Source organism: Epinephelus lanceolatus, chromosome 14 (genome assembly GCF_041903045.1).
Source record: "Epinephelus lanceolatus isolate andai-2023 chromosome 14, ASM4190304v1, whole genome shotgun sequence".
In the NCBI taxonomy this organism is placed as follows: domain Eukaryota; kingdom Metazoa; phylum Chordata; class Actinopteri; order Perciformes; family Serranidae; genus Epinephelus; species Epinephelus lanceolatus.
The window spans coordinates 44,044,829-44,064,727 of NC_135747.1; the positions used below are offsets into that span (position 1 = coordinate 44,044,829).

Below are 19,899 nucleotides of genomic sequence, written 5' to 3' on the forward strand. Positions count from 1 at the left end.
AGACATGCGCAGTAAAGTTAGGTGACAGAAACAGAGGCTGTCGGCAGTTTTTGTTTGTGTGGTCGACACGGAGGCGTCCATTTGCCGTTAGAACCGGATCTTTTACCAGGACCGACCGACAGATAGCTGCTATGGGTGCCGGCTCGAGCACCGAGGCCGAGAGGGAGCCGCTCCTCGTCCCGCCTCACGCGGAGCCCAGCAGCCCGCCAGTAAACAGCAGGGTGTACGGGAGAAGATGGCTGGTTCTGACCCTGTTCTCCCTGCTGGGACTCATGCAGGGGATGGTGTGGAACTTCTGGGGCCCCATCCAGAACTCGGCCGTCCACGCCTTCGGCTTCACCAAGTCGGACATCGCGGTTCTGGTGCTGTGGGGCCCGGTGGGCTTCGTGCCGTGGCTGCTGTTCATGTGGTTAATGGATAAGAAAGGTGAGCTCTTCTTCTTTGGTACACCGTGTCCTATCTGACATGATGATGCTTGTGTCACCCGCTGCTCTCCTCAGAGACACTGTCGGCCTCTGTCAGGTCTCAAACACACGGTACATCGACATGTGATGGCTGAAGCTCTCACAGAGAAGTGTTGTCTCTTATCACATCAGTCATGTCCGGTGTCACTCAGTGTTCTGTTGTCTCAGCCTGAGCAGAGATATTTAATCACAGCACAAGATGTGGGCCCTGTTCATGTCACCTTAATGTGTTTGAACAGCTGGTGTCAAACATGGTGACCTCAGGAAGGCTCACACACTTGAACAGTGTCATCAGTGATGGAATGTAGGTCAACATTAACTGAGGCAGCTCTCTGTCTTACGGACATAAAGATATCTAATAAGATATAATGTGATTGGCTCCAAATGAAACTACCCTACAGTGTGTTTAAGTGCAACTGAAATAATCTGTCCAATTAATTAATGAACAGATTTGCAGAAGATTGATTGGCAGCTGCTTTGATAAATGTTAAAGTCATATTTTATGGAAAACACAGTGGCACCGTCCCAACTTCACAAACGTGATCATTTGTTGCTTTTGATTTTTTAATTATTTGAATATTTGTCGTGTGTGTGTAGTAATTTTGAGCCATTAATGGTCCGGTTGGTAACATTTATGGGGTTTAATGGCATCTAGTGGTGAGGACTGCAAATTGCAACCAGCTGAAACTTCCCCTAATTAGAAATGACCTTTCACTAAGTCCCGCCCACAGATGCAGACTGACCATCATAGCGTAGCATCAGGCGCTCAGACCAGCGTCCGACAACAACACAGCTGTGCTCCATTGACTCTGATGCAGTTGTTTCATATTTCATACATTTCCAGGCGGGTTTGGGGATTTGGAGCTAAATGTTGTGCCTGGGACACATCATGTAATAATGATACTCGTTACCTGGAGAGGTTGGAATAGAGATGCACCGATCCAGCTTTTTCAGTTTCGATACCGATCCCGATGCTGTGGCTTTGAGTATCAGCCGATACCTGATACCGATCCAATACCATGGTTGACCTAAAAAGCTATATACCTTTACATGTAGAACAGAAAAGACTAGAGGCATCAGGCATTGATGACTACACAGTTCTTTATTAAGGTAAAATGAAACAAGATGAAACAGATTAATGCAACGACAAACTATTTATTTTTAACAAAAATAAACAATAGTGCAACAGCAGTTGAAATAGTGTGAAATACCTCCACACAACAGATTCTCTCCTTCGCTTCATGACGTATGTCACTGAATGTATACACATGCTGCTTTTTAATGATTAAAACACTGAGTAAATATCGACCTGCTGCACAGGAACCAGTGAAGGGAAGCAGAGGAACTCTGCTGATGTTGAACCAGCTGTGTGGCATCACAGTAGCCCCTTTTACACTGCCAGGTTTTCAGTGAATGTTGGGCCGTTTTGCCAGCAAGCTGTGAGCGTTTAGACACACAGAGCTGGATTGGCGAGTTGATCCAAGGTGCCCAATTTTCCACCTCGTAGGGTAGACATATTGGTGGAACCCTTTTGGTTTAAACAGACCGAGGCGGCCTTCTGCAACAGGAGGAGCTGTTGATGACTTGTGGGAGGAGCTGTTGATGACTTGTGGGAGGAGCTGTTGATGACGCCGCACGTGCGAGCCACTGGCGATGGATAAACAGGAAACAGCTGACAGCAGGAATTAGCGAGCAGCTAGTAGCAAGAGGGAAACACAACCCTGACAGACACTGTAAAGATGAGCAACTGGGGAGACAAGGAATTGCGCGCCCTCCTTGTCCTCGCAAACGAAGAGGCCATTAACCGTCAGATGACGGGGACGGTGAAGGACGGGCCGACTTACGAGAGAATCACCGAAGGACTGACCAGCCGCGGCTTCCCTCCCACGTCACTGTTTACGTCACACGCTGAGCTACACGTTTTGTTACTTGCTCACGCCCCCCATTGCCCCGAAAAAGGCACATTCTGTATAAACAAAAGTAGGTAGGCAGCATTTTGCTGCACTCCCTGATTTTGTTTTTATACTGCCACACAATTCCTATCTAAAAAGGGCTTGTGTGTGCAGATGAACGGTGTTTGGCTTTGCCTGGAGATCCCTGCCGTCCGGATGCTGGCGAGGAGGGGAAGCCAAACACCGTTCATCTGCACACACTGCGATGACACACAGCTGCAGTGTAACGTGTGCTCACCTAATTTCTGATCCAGATGTCCAGAAGGTTTTCACCGGGGGCGTAAATGTCTGTAGAAGTCTCTAACTGTCCAAAACAAACAGACACTGCTAAGTTCAGTGGTCGACATGAAAAACCTCTTCTTGGTTGAAAAAAAAACACTTTAGTGCCTTAAAACCTGCTGGAAACAGTAACGTGTTGTTTATAACAATTATTTGTGTTGTGTGTTGGTCTGTCACAGTTCTCTGCAGCTTGGCAGGTGCTGAGGTGACTCATTAAAGTCAGCTCATATACTGAGTCACTTTAGTAATGTTGACATGATACGTGTGAAACGTACAGCTGTAACATATTTGTGGTTTGCAGACACGTACGTTAACATTTTCTCCTGGCGACTGCCCTGAATTGACAAAACATTGGCAGTAACATCAGTTTCTGAAATGAGCATCACTTTGTGCCGAAGGGATTTCCAGTGTCCGCAGCACCAGAGTTGAACTCATGTGGGAGTTCAAAGTGCTGATGTTCTGAGGGCTTTTAAGACTTCTCCCTCTCAACATGGTTCAAAATCACAATAGTCTTAAAGCCTCAGAACATTCTGTGCCGTGCCGCTGAAGAGCTCTTGACTTGAGCCACTGACTCAGACGATGCTTTACCTAACCAGTTCCTTTGCATCACCTGACTGACACGTAGTGATTACTGCGGCCGCACTGTCAGGTGACAACAACAGTAACAACACAGTGACAACATCAGCGTCTCCAGGCAGCTCAAGAATTAAAGACCACAAGTTATATCATGCCAGGGAGTTACTCAACTTATCTTGTGATCCTGAATCACCAGCATTCAGTGGTGTTTGGGGTTGTGTTTGCCGTGTTTAACCCTTTGAAACCTGGAGTGACGTCACTGTTCTCGTGCTGTTTACAGACGCCTTTTACAAGTATGTACACCTTTGAACCCTGAGCTCTGTCAAAAACACGGGGGGAAAGGCAGTGAGATACATGGTAAGAAATGTCCCACAAATTGCAAAAAAATTAGAAAAATATTTTTTTAAAAAATTGGGGGAAAAAGAAAAAAGCTTGAAAAAATATTATTATAATTATTATTATTACACTTTAAAATTCTGTTACTGAATTCCAGGTCATTTCCTTGTTTGTTTGTTTTTAACTTTATTTTTTAACTAATTTCTTTCAAACTTTTTGGGTCATTCCTTCTTTCATTGCTCGCTGCCGTCTCCCCATGTTTCTACAAGAAATCAATCCAGTTTTCTCAGGTGTCAGAGGGTCAAAACAAAGTGTGTCACATCATATCTGCTGCCCTCAGTGAGTGTTATATACGCCTCACTGACTCTGTAAAGTAAAATAATCCCGTCACATCTGTAAAGTTAATGCTCAACTTTATGCTCACAGCTGATTCTGCCTCAGAGTCACATCTCAGGTCAGAGCAGCTCTCACAAATTGTGTTAAACAATGCTGTGACCTTGTTATAAAGGGCCCTACATGACCTGCTGAGGCTGCAACACGCTCCACTGTTGTCTGTGTACAACACAAGCTGTCAGTCTAACCTGCCAGAGGGGGAAACGCTCCCCAAAGGCAGAGACTGTTGATAATCAACAACACAGAAGTTTCCGTGCAGTAGAGTCTTAAGATCAGGTCATATGTGGTGCAGTCATGGCGTAGTGAGTCTACATGATGTGCTCAGGGTGTGACAGGCGTATGCTGATGTTGCAGAATGTGTCAGAGAGCTGATCCACACATTTAAGTGTGAAGTTGTAAAGCTTGTAAGTCCTGCTTGCAGCAGCCGGCCTCCAGGGCGTCTCTGAAATACACACTGCTGTTTGAAAGTTTAAAATCTCCTGCCACAAAAACTCGGTCCAGTCAGACCGCTGAGAGGACTGCGTTTTATTTTTTAAATGGTCTTTGATGCTTTTAGGTTGCAGAAAGTCATCTTTATAAATATTTCATGTGAAAGGTTTGTTTGTACACAGAGAACAAAACTCTGAACAGTGGTTTGACCAGAAAGAGACGGAGACTCCTCTGAGCAACAGCTGAGTAAGAGCACAAGAAAGAAACAGGTCCATGTTTGAGTGACCACGTTTATTAATGCCTGAGGGGAAATTCAGTTTTTTCAGTGCACACACACACACGCACGAACAGGACCTATACATACATTAAAGGGAAAGATATCAGAGCAAGGGAAGGGATGCACGATGTTGGACTTTTTGCTGACATGCTGATATGTAACAACTCATTTGGCCGATAATCAGTGCCGATATATATCCACTTATTTTCCACCTAGTGTCAGTGATCATCATCAAGTCTCTTCTGTAGTGAGTTAACATCATATTATACACACAGACTCTGATGGTGACGGCCCACCAGCAGATGGAGACATGAAATACTGTTCAGTGTCTGTAATATTCAGTCATTGCGATATAAGTCAATACCGGTGACGTGACGATATTATTGTGATTCCCAAAGCGAGGTGCCTGCCTTGGACAGGCACTCTGAGCAGTTGGGCGACCTGGCACCTCTCCAGCCAACAGTCCACGCTTCATATTTGGGACTTTAACTGGTGACCCTCTGGTTCCCAACCCAAGTCCCTATGTACTGAGCCACTGCCGCCCCACATGGCTACAGAACACAGACGTTTGACTAATATTTCTGTTCACATGCAGCTGTGCATACTCTGATTTATGTGCCATAACATTGTTCATCACATCAAAATATAGGAAAGTGGAACAGCTGGAGTCGCCTGTCGTTTTGCTTGTTTGCATCAAAATAAGATTATGTCAAAGTTTTCACTGGTTTAACTGAATGAACTCAGCCTTCCTCTTTCATGACCTCTTCCACCTTCTTGAAATGTTCGCTGTTGAGACATTTGCACATTTCCAAACACCTGCTGATATCCAAGTCTTTCACAATGTTGGTTAAGTAGTTGTGTTTCTTCTTCTGCCCAGAAATGTGTGTTTCTCTTTGGACATGCATCTCTAAGCTTATCTATATCAGCCTTGCAAGCTTTTTGTGTGCAACGTATCCATGACAACGGACAGAGCAGACCATAAACAGATAAGAGGCTGTATGTCCCAAACTGTGGTAAAAAACCCCAACTGAGAGTCATATTATGAATGTGCTGTATACATGTCCAAATAATGCTGTTAACAGTGTTCCCACGGTCATGGAAAAACCTGTAAAAGTCACGTAATTTCACAGTCACATTTTCCAGGCCTGGAAAAGTCATGGAAAGTTCTGGAAAAGTCATGAAATCTTGTTGTTTGTAATGCAGTCATTACAGTACCCTTCCATTATAACCTTAATGTAACATAAAGGTGAATTTATTTTCTGTAGCTGACGACGTAATGTGGCTCTAATAGAAGTCGATGTGTGACAAAGTTTTGTGTACCATCACGTATGTTTCTTCATTCCCTTCTTGCACTCTGCCTCTCCCTCCATGTACGCCACCCAGCTGACATTATGTTTAAATAGAGTTTCAATCTGACATGTTTGAAAAATGCTGGACAAGTGGGGTAAGGGAAGAAATGAGCAAAATGGGTTCCTGAAAAGTGCTGGAAAAGTTTTGAATCTTTGTCCATGAAAATATTTTGGAACCTGAATAACCAAAAAGGCTTGATGCAGAATATCTGAACAGAATATGCTGTTTACATGACCTGCATCTGCATATTCAGAATAATGGAATATAAGCATGCAGGCACGTGCACAAACAGACCCAGGTGCTGCTCAGGCAACTGCCCTTTTAGGCCTCTGACTACATAGGTGCCATTTTGCAAGACGTTTTTTTTTTCTCATTTCTTTTTCTTATTTTATATTTTATTTTGCGTTTGGTCCTCGGCATCAGTTCTCAGTTAAAAGCGTGTTGTGTTCAGGTTTTAATTCTTTGAGACTGTAAAAAGTAAAATTTGTGCTGCTGTATCTAACTTAATTTTCTTATTCATAATAACTAGTCCATACCCACGTGCAGTTTCACATGGTGTGTGTTTGGGATACAGGTCATAGGAAATTGCAGATTGAATAGTCAACTGAACCCATTAAGAAGAGCAATGTATTCAGACAGAGTGTTTGTGAATTTGACAGTACGATTGCTTCATTGAAAGTACAGTAGTACCATTGCCAATAGTGGGATAGTTAGTGGGCTAAAACTGTACATTAGTAGTTGAGGTAGCACGTTGAAAGGCAGATAGTTAAAGTCATTGCCTTATAGAAGCTCAGTTTTAGTAAGTTTTCCAACTTTTGCCAAGAGGGAACTTTAGATATTGGTCCCTAGATTATGTTCACCCAGTTTCATGCAGATCGCTCAAACTTCCTAGGAAGAGATCCATTTGAAGTGTTTTTCAAAAAATTCAAAATGGCGGAAAATCTATATAAGCGGAAGTTATGGGTTCTTGAGGCAAATGTGTTCCTCATGAGGAGAGGCATCTCTGTGCAAAGTTTCATGTCTCTACGACATACGGGGCATGAGATATGCCCATTCAAAGTTTGACATTTCAGTGGGTTGCTATAGCGCCCCCCTTTGGCCAATTGATGTAATATTGCTTCATTGGCATCCTCCCATGACCCTCTACCACTGTGCCAAATTTCACATGGATTGACCAAGTCAGTGAGGAGACAAACGTGGAACAGAGACGCAGACACAGATTATATAGTGAGATAAGGAGTCTGCCCTTTTTCTTGACTTGAGCTCCACCTCCACAAAATGTTGGCGCTAACATGGGGCTGTTAGTGTGCATGATAATGTAGGTGATGCCTCATTACAGGGGTCAGTAACCTTTACTATCAAAAAAGCTCATTTTGCCCCCAAACAAACAAAATTATGAATTAATGTGTTAAAATAAAAGATAAAGTATCCAATTCTCACACGACAACAGAAAGTTTGCTATTGTTGCCTGATTAATGACCTGAACAGACCAAATTGATGTCTGCAACCTGACTCCTTAACTAATTGTTTCAATACTAGTAATGTTTGCTGAGACAAATATGTTTTTGTCAACCCTGACATTGTTTCTACATTCACCGTGAGAGCTGCTGCAAACAGCTAAAGTCTCCTGAACTGGATCAGCCTGTTGGGTGTTCTGTGCCTCATCCAAGGACACCTCCCTGACCCCTGCAGGCCTCCGCTGCCTCAGGCAGTTATACAGAGGAACATCTAAAGCATTTAAAAATCTGTTAATCTGTTATCTCTTCTAATTAACCAACCCAGGGGTCTGCAACCTTTATTAAAAGAGACATTTTAGACAAAACAGAAAGAGAGAGAAAAGATGCCTGGAGCCACTAAGACATACTTGAGCCTTATAATGAAGGTAACAGAGTTTAAGTCTGAATTAACCAACAGGTCTAAATGAGCATTTATTAATATGTTTTAACACAGCGTGGCCACTCTGTTGTGGCTTCGTATGATTATTTGGCTCTTTAACTTTGCAGTGGTGCTGGTGAGAGCACATTAATCTGTCCACGCACCATTAAATTCTCATTTATTTCCCAATTTTGGATTCAGAATTTATCACTAGTTTAACCAGGGAGACTCAGACCAGCCACAGATGTTGAGGTTTGGCTACATTTAGAGGAGCAGGCACCAGGACGCACACTGACGAACCACATGTTAGTTGATGAAATGTTAAGACAGTTTTTTTATTCAGTGTAAAGGCTGCACACTTTACTATTTGGAGAATTTAAGAATCTCTTTCGGCCTTCATCAGTGATGAATGAAAAGCGGTATGTTGCTGACCCCTGTGTGACCCTACAGAGACACCTGTGAAACCTAAATGTAGCACAACCAGCTCCCTGCTGTCTCTGATAGTGTTAACAAAAGGCAGTGATTATATCAGCGTCATCATGTGACGATCATCTTCTCTAAATCAAACTAACAAAGGAATAAAAGTTTCTCTGATTCAGCTCCGACTGAAGTTTAAACTGGTCTTGATTTGAAAAGAAGGAAACAGCTGACAGAAAACTGATATTCTGTCAATTAAAAGTCTTGTTGGTGACACGTGTCAACATGTGATGCAGCAGGACACAGCGTGGAGACGATGGACAGACTGACACACACTCTTAGCACGCACCATGAGGCAGTATTGGCATGTTGTGACGTGTATCTCCAGTCGGGGATCAATGAGATGCGTACCACCCCAGTCTGGTGAAACTGGTGTGAGTCAAAGCTTAGCTGACATGGACAGAGAGGAAAAAGGGAAGTGGAGAGAGTTTCCTCTAATGGACGTCATGTGGCCGAAACTGAGACTCTAGAGTTTATAGAGAGGAGCTTTGTCCCAACAAATCACCGTCACACAGGCCAGATTAAAACTGGAATGTAGGGATTCCTGTTGTCTTTTTTTCACATGTAGAGTTATATATACCACTTTCACTAAGCTGCCAGTTTATTAGGTACACCTAGGTAGACCTCTTGTATTAAACAGTCTAACATCTCTACACACTACATCCTCCAGAATGATCAAACAGCCGAATCAACATCTTGAAAACAGTTTTTAAAAAACTAAAACAATAAAACCTTGATGAAGAAATGATTTATCGTTGAAAAGGCTGTTGGTTGCTGACAGGTGGCTAAATGAGACCACAGATGGTCATGGAGCCAAACACAGCTTTACAGTCACGACTGTGATGGAGTTTGATTATTGCCTAACGTTAACTTTTTACTTCTGCAGATTCCTACGTTTTTCAGACAAGATGGCGGTGGGCTCAGACGTAGCGGCTGAGAGCTCCCGTAAACTAAACTGTGTTTTGTTGTTGTTTTTGATCGTACTTTGGGAATTCCAGCTGAGTACATCAAACCTGATCCAATCCACCCGACTGTCACTGATACACATCAGGGCAACATAACAACACTTAGTGTTCATTTGTGAACATTATCTTACTGAACAAAAATGTGATCATCTGTAGCCCTTTTTAGACAGGAGTTGTGTCAATTTGCAGGAAAGCCCAATCAGTCTTTTTTCAGCATTGGCAGTATAAAAACAAAATCGGGGAGTGCAGCAAAATGCCGCCTACCTACTTTTGTTTATACAGAATGTGCCTTTTTCGGGGCAATGGGGGGCGTGAGCAAGTAACAAAACGTGTAGCTCAGCGTGTGACGTAAACAGTGACGTGGGAGGGAAGCCGCGGCTGGTCAGTCCTTCAGCGATTCTCTCAGTGTCTGTCAGGTTTGTGTTTCCCTCTTGCTACTAGCTGCTCGCTAATTCCTGCTATCAGCTGTTTCCTGTTTATCCACCGCCAGTGGCTCGCACGTGCGGCGTCATCAACAGCCCCTCCCACAAGTCTTCAACAGCTCCTCCTGTTGCAGAAGGCCGCCTCGGTCTGTTTAAACTAAAAGGGTTCCACCAATATGTCTACCCTACGAGGCGGAAAATTGGGCACCTCGGATCAACTCGCCAATCCAGCTCTGTGTGTCTAAACTCTCGCAGCTTGCCGGCAAAACGGCCCAACATTCGCCGAAAACTTTGACAAAAGGGCTATTAGTTTGCCACAGAGCTTAATTTCTGCAATAATCCAAAATCCAATGGAAAAACTCCTGTTGGCTTTTTGTTGAGGGAAACAGGGTGATGCTAACTTTGGCGTACAAAAACCATTCCTGCAGCTCTCCATCAGCCCCCTCACTTTACACCCCTGGCTCACAAATCTTTACAGGTGTGTAGTTGAGATTAAAATAAAGGTCGAGATTAAAGATGGATGTGGTCCGAGCAAGGAGGCCAAAAGTAGGGAGTAGGAAGCAGGGAAGGAGCCATTGTTCTCCACTCTACGCCCCTGATTCACATTTGTTTTAAGTTGTGGATAGGGTTGCAGTGTTGTACCGGTTTTAAGGTGTACTGTGATATAAAAGTTGACGGCTATCAGACCATGTACGTTTGCTTATTTATGATATTTACTGGACGTTGAATCTCTCCTTTATTTGAGTTATGTTCTAAGAGGAGACTTTTTACACAAACTTCCATCAACAAAATGTTTCATGATCCCGTCACAAGATGGTCTCTAGTTAGTTTATATAATTTTAAATTGAACATATTTGGGTTTTTGTTTGTTGGCAAAACAAGTAATTCGAAGCTGAAACCTTCTGCTTTGATAAAAAATACGTTCATTAAACTAAATATAAAACAAATAATATATTAATCAATGAAACAATCATCAGTGCCAGTCCTTCTTTGGAAGTGTTAATATTACTTTTGACTGGTAGAAAGCTTCCTGATATGGTCTTATCCTCCCTTCTTCTCTGCCTACCTAATTTTCCTCTCTTCCTCCCCTCCATCCCCCTCTCGTGTGTCCTCCAGGTTTGCGGGCGTCCCTCCTCCTCTCGGCGCTCTTCATGCTGCTCGGAGCGGCTCTGAGGAGCATCCCACTGACAGAACAGCCTCTCAGACGATGGTAAGACTCCTCTGTCAACATTATGGCAGCTGATGGTTCAAGGGGCCAAGTGTGCTGATGACTCTCTGAAAGGTTTTGGACAGGAGGCAGGAAGTGACTCGTGATCCTCAGTGCAGTCATAAGCCTCTCATCATTTCCATAATTTGATATATTAGGCAAACTTTTCTAACCAACTGCCAGGAATACTTCTGTACGTCACTTTATGGATAAAAAGAGCTGCTCGCCAAACGATCTCTCCTCGTCTGATGGGTTAGAGTGATGAATTGAGCCCAACGACAGAAAATTAATCAGTTATTTTGATATTTGATAAACCGTTTCAGACATTTTATGAGCAGAAATATCAATCATTCACTGGTTTTAGCTTCGTCTTTGTCATAATTAATGATAAACTGAATATTTTGGGGCTTTGAACTGTTACAGCTGGATAAAATATGACGTTTGAACATGTCACACAAACTAGAACAAGAATCTTTTATTATTTTCTGACATTTTACAGACAAAAGGACTAATTGATGAATTGAGAAATGTTTTGCAGAGTAATAGATATTGAAGATAACACACTCACACTGACAGTACTAATATGCTGCTCTCTAACAGTGGAAGGTAACATGGTCACCATCCTAGTGTAGCATGTTTACAAATTAACACCAAACACAAAGCACAGCTGAGGCAACGTCACTAGTTTTGCAGATATTTGCGCTGCCAAGATGGCGACAGCCAGAGGCAACTACTTTGAGCTTCAACCCGCTACTCAGAAACCAGTGGGTGACGTCACGGTGACTATGTCCATATTTTTAGTCTATGGTTTTGGCCTGTCAGCCCAGCACAGCAGGGATTTGTGTCTCCATGACAACAGGTCTACGTGTTGAAGGTGTGTCTGTAACTGATGACGGCTCATCTTGAGTGATGAGGTTTAAAAGCAGCGTGCTGATCCACGGCTAAAGTCCCTGTAACTGGTGCAGCAGATAAAAGAAGTTTACCTGTTGGAGGTGAGCTGTTTGTCTGCAACTCTTCATCATCATCATCATCATCATCTCACTGTGGCTGTTTCTGATTTCACGCTTCCTCCCTGCCGTATTATCAGACTTGTCTTTATTGAAGAAAAGCTGCTGACAAAGTTCTGCTAATTCAGTGATAAACACATTTCATTTCCTGTAGATTCTTCACAATAAAAGTCTCCTGTTATTTTGTAATGTAAAAACTTTTATTGTGAAGCAGCAAAATGAGGAAGTGTTGAGTTTTCGAGCAGAAACTTCACACAACTTCTGATACAGCTGACCGTGAACATGAAACAGTGAAATAAATCAGAGATCTAAAGTACAATCAGGACGCAGGAGAGAAACTAAACTCCAAACCACAGAGATTCAGTCAGAAGCTACAGACGTACTGAGAGCTGAACACACAGAGACTTTTAAAGACACCTGTCTCTCTGGTCTCCTGCAGACAGAGGGGAGGAGAGTCTGCAACACACACGCTTGTTTCAGGGGAAGAAGAGGGGTTGGCTGTGGTCAGCTAGATGTCTCCGCTACCCGCTTGAGGGGGTGGATGGCTTTTTGACTGACTCCGAAGAAGGGGCATCTCCATGGAACACTGAAGGACTCTAAACGTCTATTTTGACATGCATATTAATAAGTTAAATTTGGTCGTCTTAACATGTTGAATGTGAGTTAAGATGACAGAAAATGATCCAAGATCCTGTTCAATTTTCCTCTGAGTAGAGACCACGCCCCCAGGAAGTACACTGGACTTTGAAGCCAGTTTGACAAAGTGGCCAAACCCTGTAACTACAGCTGATATCACGGGATATCATTTGGCCTAAAAAGACATTTTCCAATAGACGTACACAAAAGACCCTTCATGATAGATACAAACAAGGACACGTGTACCCGGCCCGGAGGGTTACCGGGGCCCCGCCCTGGAGCTAGGCCTGGGGTTGGGGCCCGTGGGCGAGCGCCTGGTGGTCGGGCCTTCGCCCATGGGGTCCGGCCGGGCCCAGCCCGAACCGGCTACATGGGCTCGTCCCCCTGCAGGCCCACCACCCACAGAGGGATCCAGAAGGGTTCGGTGCAATGTGGATTGGGCAGCAGACCAAGGCGGGGGCCTTGGCGGTCCGATCCTCGGTTACAGAAGTTGGCTCTTGGGACATGGAATGTCACCTCTCCGGTGGGGAAGGAGCCGGAGCTTGTGGAAGAGGTTGAGCGCTACCGGCTAGATATAGTCGGCCTCACCTCGACACATAGTTCCGGCTCTGGAACCCTAGTCCTTGAGAGGGGTTGGACTCTCTCCTTCGCTGGAGTTGCTCCGGGTGAGAGGCGGAGGGCCGGGGTGGGCTTTCTGATAGCCCCCAGACTCTCTGCCTGTACGTTGGGGTTTACCCCGGTAGACGAAAGGGTTGCTTCCCTGCGCCTTCGGGTCGGGGAACGGGTCCTGACTGTTGTCTGTGCTTATGCACCGAACAACAGTTCAGAGTACCCACCCTTTTTGGAGTCCCTGGGACGGGTGCTGGACAGTGCCCCAACCGGGGACTCCATTGTTCTGCTGGGGGACTTCAACGCTCACGTGGGCAATGACAGCGGGACCTGGAGGGGCGTGATTGGGAGGAACGGCCTGCCTGATCTGAACCCGAGTGGTGTTCAGTTATTGGACTTCTGTGCGGGTCGCAGTTTGGCCATAACTAACACCATGTTCAAACATAAGGATGTCCATCGGTGCACGTGGCACCAGGACAGCCTAGGTCGCAGGTCAATGATCGACTTTGTAGTCGTATCATTTGACCTGCGGCCATATGTTCTGGACACTCGGGTGAAGAGAGGAGCAGAGCTGTCAACTGATGGTTGGTCTGTGGGTCTCCGGAAGCAGCTGACGGGTACTGGCGGGCCAAGCGGAGCGCAGCAGCGGCAGTCGTTGAGGCAAAAACTCGGGCGTGGGAGGAGTTCGGTGAGGCCATGGAGGAAGATTATCGATCGGCTCCAAAGAGGTTCTGGCAAACCGTCTGGCGCCTCAGGGGGGGAAGCCGGCAACTTGCTCACACTGTTTACAGTGGGGGCAGGGAGCTGCTGACGTCAACTGGGGACATTGTCGGGCGGTGGAAGGAATACTTTGAGGAGCTCCTCAATCCCACCAACACGTATTCCAGTGAGGAAGCAGAGACGGGGGTCTCGGGGGCGGGTCGTCCAATTTCTGGGGCAGAAGTTGCTGAGGTAGTGAAACAACTCCGAGGCGGCGGAGCCCCGGGGGTGGATGAGATTCGTCCTGGATATCTCAAGGCTCTGGATGTTGTAGGGCTGTCCTGGCTGACACGCCTCTGCAACATTGCGTGGACATCGGGGGCAGTGCCTCTGGAGTGGCAGACCGGGGTGGTGGTCCCCATTTTCAAGAAAGGGGACCAGAGGGTGTGTTCCAACTACAGGGGGATCACACTCCTCAGCCTACCCGGTAAGGTCTACTCCAGGGTGCTGGAGAAGAGGGTCCGGTCGATAGTTGAACCTCAGATTGAGGAGGAGCAATGTGGTTTTCGTCCCGGACGTGGAACCGTGGACCAGCTCTTTACCCTCGCCAGGGTGCTGGAGGGGGCATGGGAGTTTGCCCAACCAGTCCACATGTGTTTTGTGGATTTGGAGAAGACTTACGACCGTGTCCCCAGGGGCATCCTGTGGGGGGTGCTCCAGGAGTATGGGGTTGGTGGCCCTTTGCTAAGGGCCATCCAGTCCCTGTACCGAAGGAGCATGAGTCTGGTTCGCGTGGCTGGCAGTAAGTCGGACCTGTTCCCGGTGAGGGTTGGACTCCGCCAGGGCTGCCCTTTGTCACCGGTTCTGTTCATAACTTTTATGGACAGAATTTCTAGGCGCAGCCGAGTGGTGGAGGGTGTCAGGTTCGGTGACGGGTGGATCTCGTCCCTGCTTTTTGCGGATGACGTGGTCCTCCTAGCTCCATCGAACAGTGACCTCCAGCTCTCGCTGGGGCGGTTCGCAGCTGAGTGTGAAGCGGCTGGGATGAGAATCAGCACCTCCAAGTCTGAGGCCATGGTCCTCAGCCGGAAAAGGGTGGATTGCCCACTCCAGGTCAGGGGGGAGGTCCTTCCTCAGGTGGAGGAGTTTAAGTATCTCGGGATCTTGTTCACGAGTGAGGGTAGGATGGAGCGGGAAATTGACAGGCGGATTGGGGCGGCGTCAGCAGTGATGCAGGTGCTTAACCGGTCCGTTGTGGTGAAGAGGGAACTTAGCCAGAAAGCGAAGCTCTCAATTTACCGGTCAATCTACATTCCAACCCTCACCTATGGTCACGAGCTCTGGGTAGTGACCGAAAGAATGAGATCGCGAGTACAAGCGGCCAAAATGAGTTTCCTCCGCAGGGTGGCTGGGCTCAGCCTTAGAGATAGGGTGAGGAGCTCAGACATCCGGGAGGGACTCAGAGTAGAGCCGCTGCTCCTCCACATCGAGAGGAGCCAGTTGAGGTGGTTCGGGCATCTGGTAAGGATGCCTTCCGGACGCCTCCCTTGGGAGGTGTTTCGGGCATGTCCAACCAGGAGGAGACCTCGGGGCCGCCCCAGAACATGCTGGAGGGACTACATCACCCGGCTGGCCTGGGAACGCCTCGGGGTTCCCGCGGAAGAGCTGACAGAAGTGGCAGGGGAGAGGACTGTCTGGGCTTCTTTGCTGAGGCTGCTGCCCCCGCGACCCGGACCCGGATAAGCGGAGGAGGAGGAGGAGGACGACGACAACGTACACTGGGAATGAGAAGTCTGTAAATCAGTGGATACTTCAGCACCAAAGCTATATCCAGTTCTCTTTATACGTCCACCATAGACACCTCTAACTGGATGGAGTGACATGCAGAAGATATTTAGCTGCCAGAGAACAGGATTGTGAAAGACAGCTGAATACTGTGTGGAGCCTTTACTTCGTTTTTGTGTCCTTGCCGGCGGTTTCTTCCCATATCAGACGGCACTTTGACAGACCATCAGTGGAAAAGATAAAGAGAATCCCATTATTCTCAGTGTTTCATTCTCAGTTTCACTCATGAGCTCAGCGTTCCTCTTTTACAGAGTGCAAGAGCTCAGAGAAGGTCATTTCAATTATAATGTGCCTTTTAAAAATGTAATTTCATTGAATATTTCTGAGTGGTAATCCGTCTAATGATTACTGTTGGCCTCCACAATGAGCCAGTGTATCATAAAATATCAATACATAGAGGAAATTGTGTTTCCACAGAATGATCCGCACATCGCTTTCTCTCCATGGATCTGAGGATTTTAAAAAATCATTTTCTCTTCCAAAGAGCAGATAAATCAATTTGGTTTCTGGGTTTCTTTCTGTCGGTGTGTCTCATGAGGCTTTGGTGAGAAAGACATCAGCAGCCGGTGATACAGGCGACATGTAGGGGAAATAACAAGGCTCTGTTAAAGTGTGTTAAAGTATATTAGGAAGAAGCAGAGACAGAATCATGATTCCCGTGTGATGAGACCCTGAGATGAAAAACCGTATTTACAGTTAGCTGTGAAATGTCAAGTTTTGCATCCTGGATTTGTTGCGTCTCTGGTTGTTGCGTTCAGTGTTTGTGTTCTTCATATTCATATTAAAGCTGGTGAAGGCCAAAAAAACAGCAGAATTTGAAAGTACACCCTCCTGCAGCTTTTTCTGTCCTAAGCTCCTTCCACCACACAACCACAGGCATATGCACGCGCTTCATGCAGTAACACAGTGTTTCCCATACATTGATTTATTTGTTTTTATTTCATTCCAGTTGCCCGTGCTGCATTCACTCAGCCCCTCGCTGCTTCACTCTCTGTCTCTGTTTATCACACCGCCACCCCTCGTTCCCTTCACCTCGCTCCTCTCTGTTGTGGACTGCTTCACCCGAAGAAGAGTGGGCAGCAGATCAGCAGACAGAATTTTGGTCGGCGCCTTTAGCAGCTTTAATTCTGCCAGTGCAAACCCCCCAACGGCCAGTGTCACAGGTAGCTGGTAGCAGGTCTGATCTATGTAACAGCAGCAACAGAAAGTTTGCTGATCCAACGGGGAGTCAGGGCTGTCCGGCCCCTCAGAGCTGTGGCTGGATTCAGGTTTATGCTGCTGCTGAGGGGCGGCAGTGGGTCAGTCCAGAAGCAAAACGACAGGCAACTCCAGGTGTTCCACTTTTCTATACTTTGATGCAATAAACGACATGTTAGGACATGTTAGGACATGTTAGGACATGGTCACTGCCGTATGCAGAGCTGCATGTGTACAAGAGCTTAAGTCGAGTTTTCATTTTCTTCAGCCGTGTAAGGCAGCAGTAGCTCAGTCCATAGGGACTTTGGTTGGGAACTGGAGGGTCGTCGGCTCAAGTCCCCATCTGGACCAAATATGGAGCGTGAACTAGTAGCTGGAGAGGTGCCATTTCCCTTCCTGAGCAAGGCACCAAAGCCCCAGCTGCTCAGGGTGCCTGACCATGGGAAGCTCCCTCGCTGTGACATCTCTCCATTTTATGCATGTACAGGTCCTGTTTGTGCATGTGAATGCATTTGAGGCCTGTGTGTGTGTGTGTGTGTGTGTGTGTGTGTGACAACAGAGTGAGAATATTTAATTTCCCCTCAGGGATTAATAAAGTATCCGCCTCCTCCTCTTTTTCTTCCTCTGACAGGGGGTCAGTCACCAGAGCTGCTGCCTGCTCTCCTCACGGTGAGGTGGTCTGTAGCAGCAGGGAATGAGGTGGAGGACACACTGTGACTCGAGGCTCTCGCTAACGTTAGCTACATAGACATGAACCTGAAGCTGCAGCTGTGAGTCTTTGGCTCCAGTTAGCATCAGGCTAAACTGTTAGTATCATTTTCTCTCCATCTTTGAAACTGTTTGTCGATACTGACACGTGTTTATTGTCAGACTCTCTTTCAGACTCTGTTTGATCAGTCTGTCTCTTTGTTGGGTTGCTCTGCAGTGGAGACAGTTGTTGGCAATGCTGGAACAGCAACTTCCTCTGCAGAAATCTCCTCCATTGAATCAGACTCTCACTATCTGAAGTGCAACTGCATTTGTAGAACAGCCAATAGGAACCCCCTCTGAAGTCTCTTGTCACAGGCTAGATGGTCTAAAGCCTGAAAACAAAGCCAAGATGAGACACAGAAGTCAGCTTGAATTATAATATGCTGAAAGGTTATTATGGGGTTTTTGCTTAGTGACACCAAAACTAAACTGCCTACTGTAGCTTTAATAGCTTTAAATGATCTTTCCTCAGCCTTGAATCAAGAGCGACGTCCTCTCTCATGACTCCACTCCTTCACTGCTCTACCAGACGTAACATGTTTGGTCCATGTGCAGACGTCTTATCTTGGACTGTTAACCTCGTATTGATCACTGTGTTGCGTAACAAGGCAACAACAAGGAAAACAATCAGCTTTCATTTGACAGAGACATTCAGAGCATTTTCCAGTGTCTGTCACAGCCTTAATCATCCTCTGGGATGTGTCACAGGTTTTAGTGGAGTGTCTGCGGCCTAAATCTTCAGGATGTTTTATTGCACCTGGCCTGCACAGTAAAGCACACTCACAATTATGGAGCCTTTTTTTTATTTGCTGGTCTTTCAGAAATTATAGAGGGATCCAGCTTTTATTTTTATGTGTAAATCAAACTAAAATCCAATGATAGTGGACAAACTGTTTGTTTTATTGTTTTAGTTTTCATGACTCCTTAAAGCAGCGGCTTTACATCGTGCTTCCAAAGAGGCGGTCGTAAATTGCAGCATCTGAGGCCAAGATATCCTGAAGTTTAGTCTGTGGTAAAGTCTAAAAACCTGGATACACTTCTTATAACTCAGCTCAGTAGTGTTTTTCTTCCCTGTGTGGTAAATGTGAGTTTTTAACCTTTATGTTGAAGTCGTCTGAGCCACAGTAACCCTGATATGAGGTCAGGTCAGGGGTGTTTTCTCAGACCTAACGCCACAGACGGCCACAGAAAGACTTGATACTGGTGGAGTTTCCTCTCTCATGATAACCTGTAGATTACTGATGGTTGTGCAACAACAGTCGTCGTTTGGTTTTACACTTATAGATTTCAGGATCATCAGACTCAGTGAACCACAAAGCTCAACCTGTCTGTTGACCCTTGTTCAACAACATTCCTGTTGCACCGTCACTTGACACTTGTTGAATGCGTTTACCCAAAGCACAGCGCTCTAAGCATGTGTGCATACATGAACATGACTGTAGGGACAACAGACTGCATTATATAGCATGTAACGCTCCACTCACACACACATTCATACGCAGGTGGCCGAGGCGACTCTACAAGGTGCCATCTGCTCATCAGATAATCATTCATGCTCACTCACACTAATGATCATCGGGATCAATTTGGGGTTCAGATCTAGATGACCTTCTGATTGGTAGACGACAACTCTTGCTCCTGAGTCGCAGCCACATGGCAGCTATCAGTTGTGAGAGGGTTTTACTGTAAAGGGGAAACAGAATCAAATAGAAACAGGGCTGCAAAGACAAAAGAATCACTTCCTCTACTTGTTGGATACACACAGGGCAGGACTGTGCAGCAGGGTGGGAAGTAGTGAACTGTACAGTGTTGGGCAAGCTGCTGGGAAAATGTAGTGAGCTGAGCCACCAGCTGCTCTACATCAAATAAAACTACCATCAAATTTCACTACACTGAAGCCGTGTCCAGAGAAATGAAGCAGCTAAACTACGACAAAATGGCTGAAATAACTCGCCACTTGCAAAGCTGCTTTTATCAGGGTGTCTACAGGTCCTTAAAAAGTCTGAAATTGTTTTAAATTCAGATTCGATGGGTTTCAAAAAAATTTAAGTCACATTACTGTGTTTTCTTTTTATGTGAAACTCATTCAACTGTCATTTTTGTTACTGTTGATTTTGAACTGTCATCATTGTGTTTATGTAGAAAGAGTTCTTA

General features: G+C 45.8%; 1 protein-coding gene across 1 annotated transcript in view; it reads left to right on the forward strand.

Moving 5' to 3' along the window:
- Positions 1-16: 16 nt before the first annotated feature.
- slc49a4 (solute carrier family 49 member 4) overlaps positions 17-19,899 on the forward strand; it is a 100,568-nt gene continuing 80,685 nt past the window's right edge. The window contains exons 1-2 of the mRNA XM_033618141.2: positions 17-426; positions 10,912-11,005. Coding sequence (XP_033474032.2) covers positions 132-426; positions 10,912-11,005 — 389 coding nt within the window. The 5' untranslated portion in view covers positions 17-131. The remainder of the gene's footprint in view (positions 427-10,911; positions 11,006-19,899) is intronic.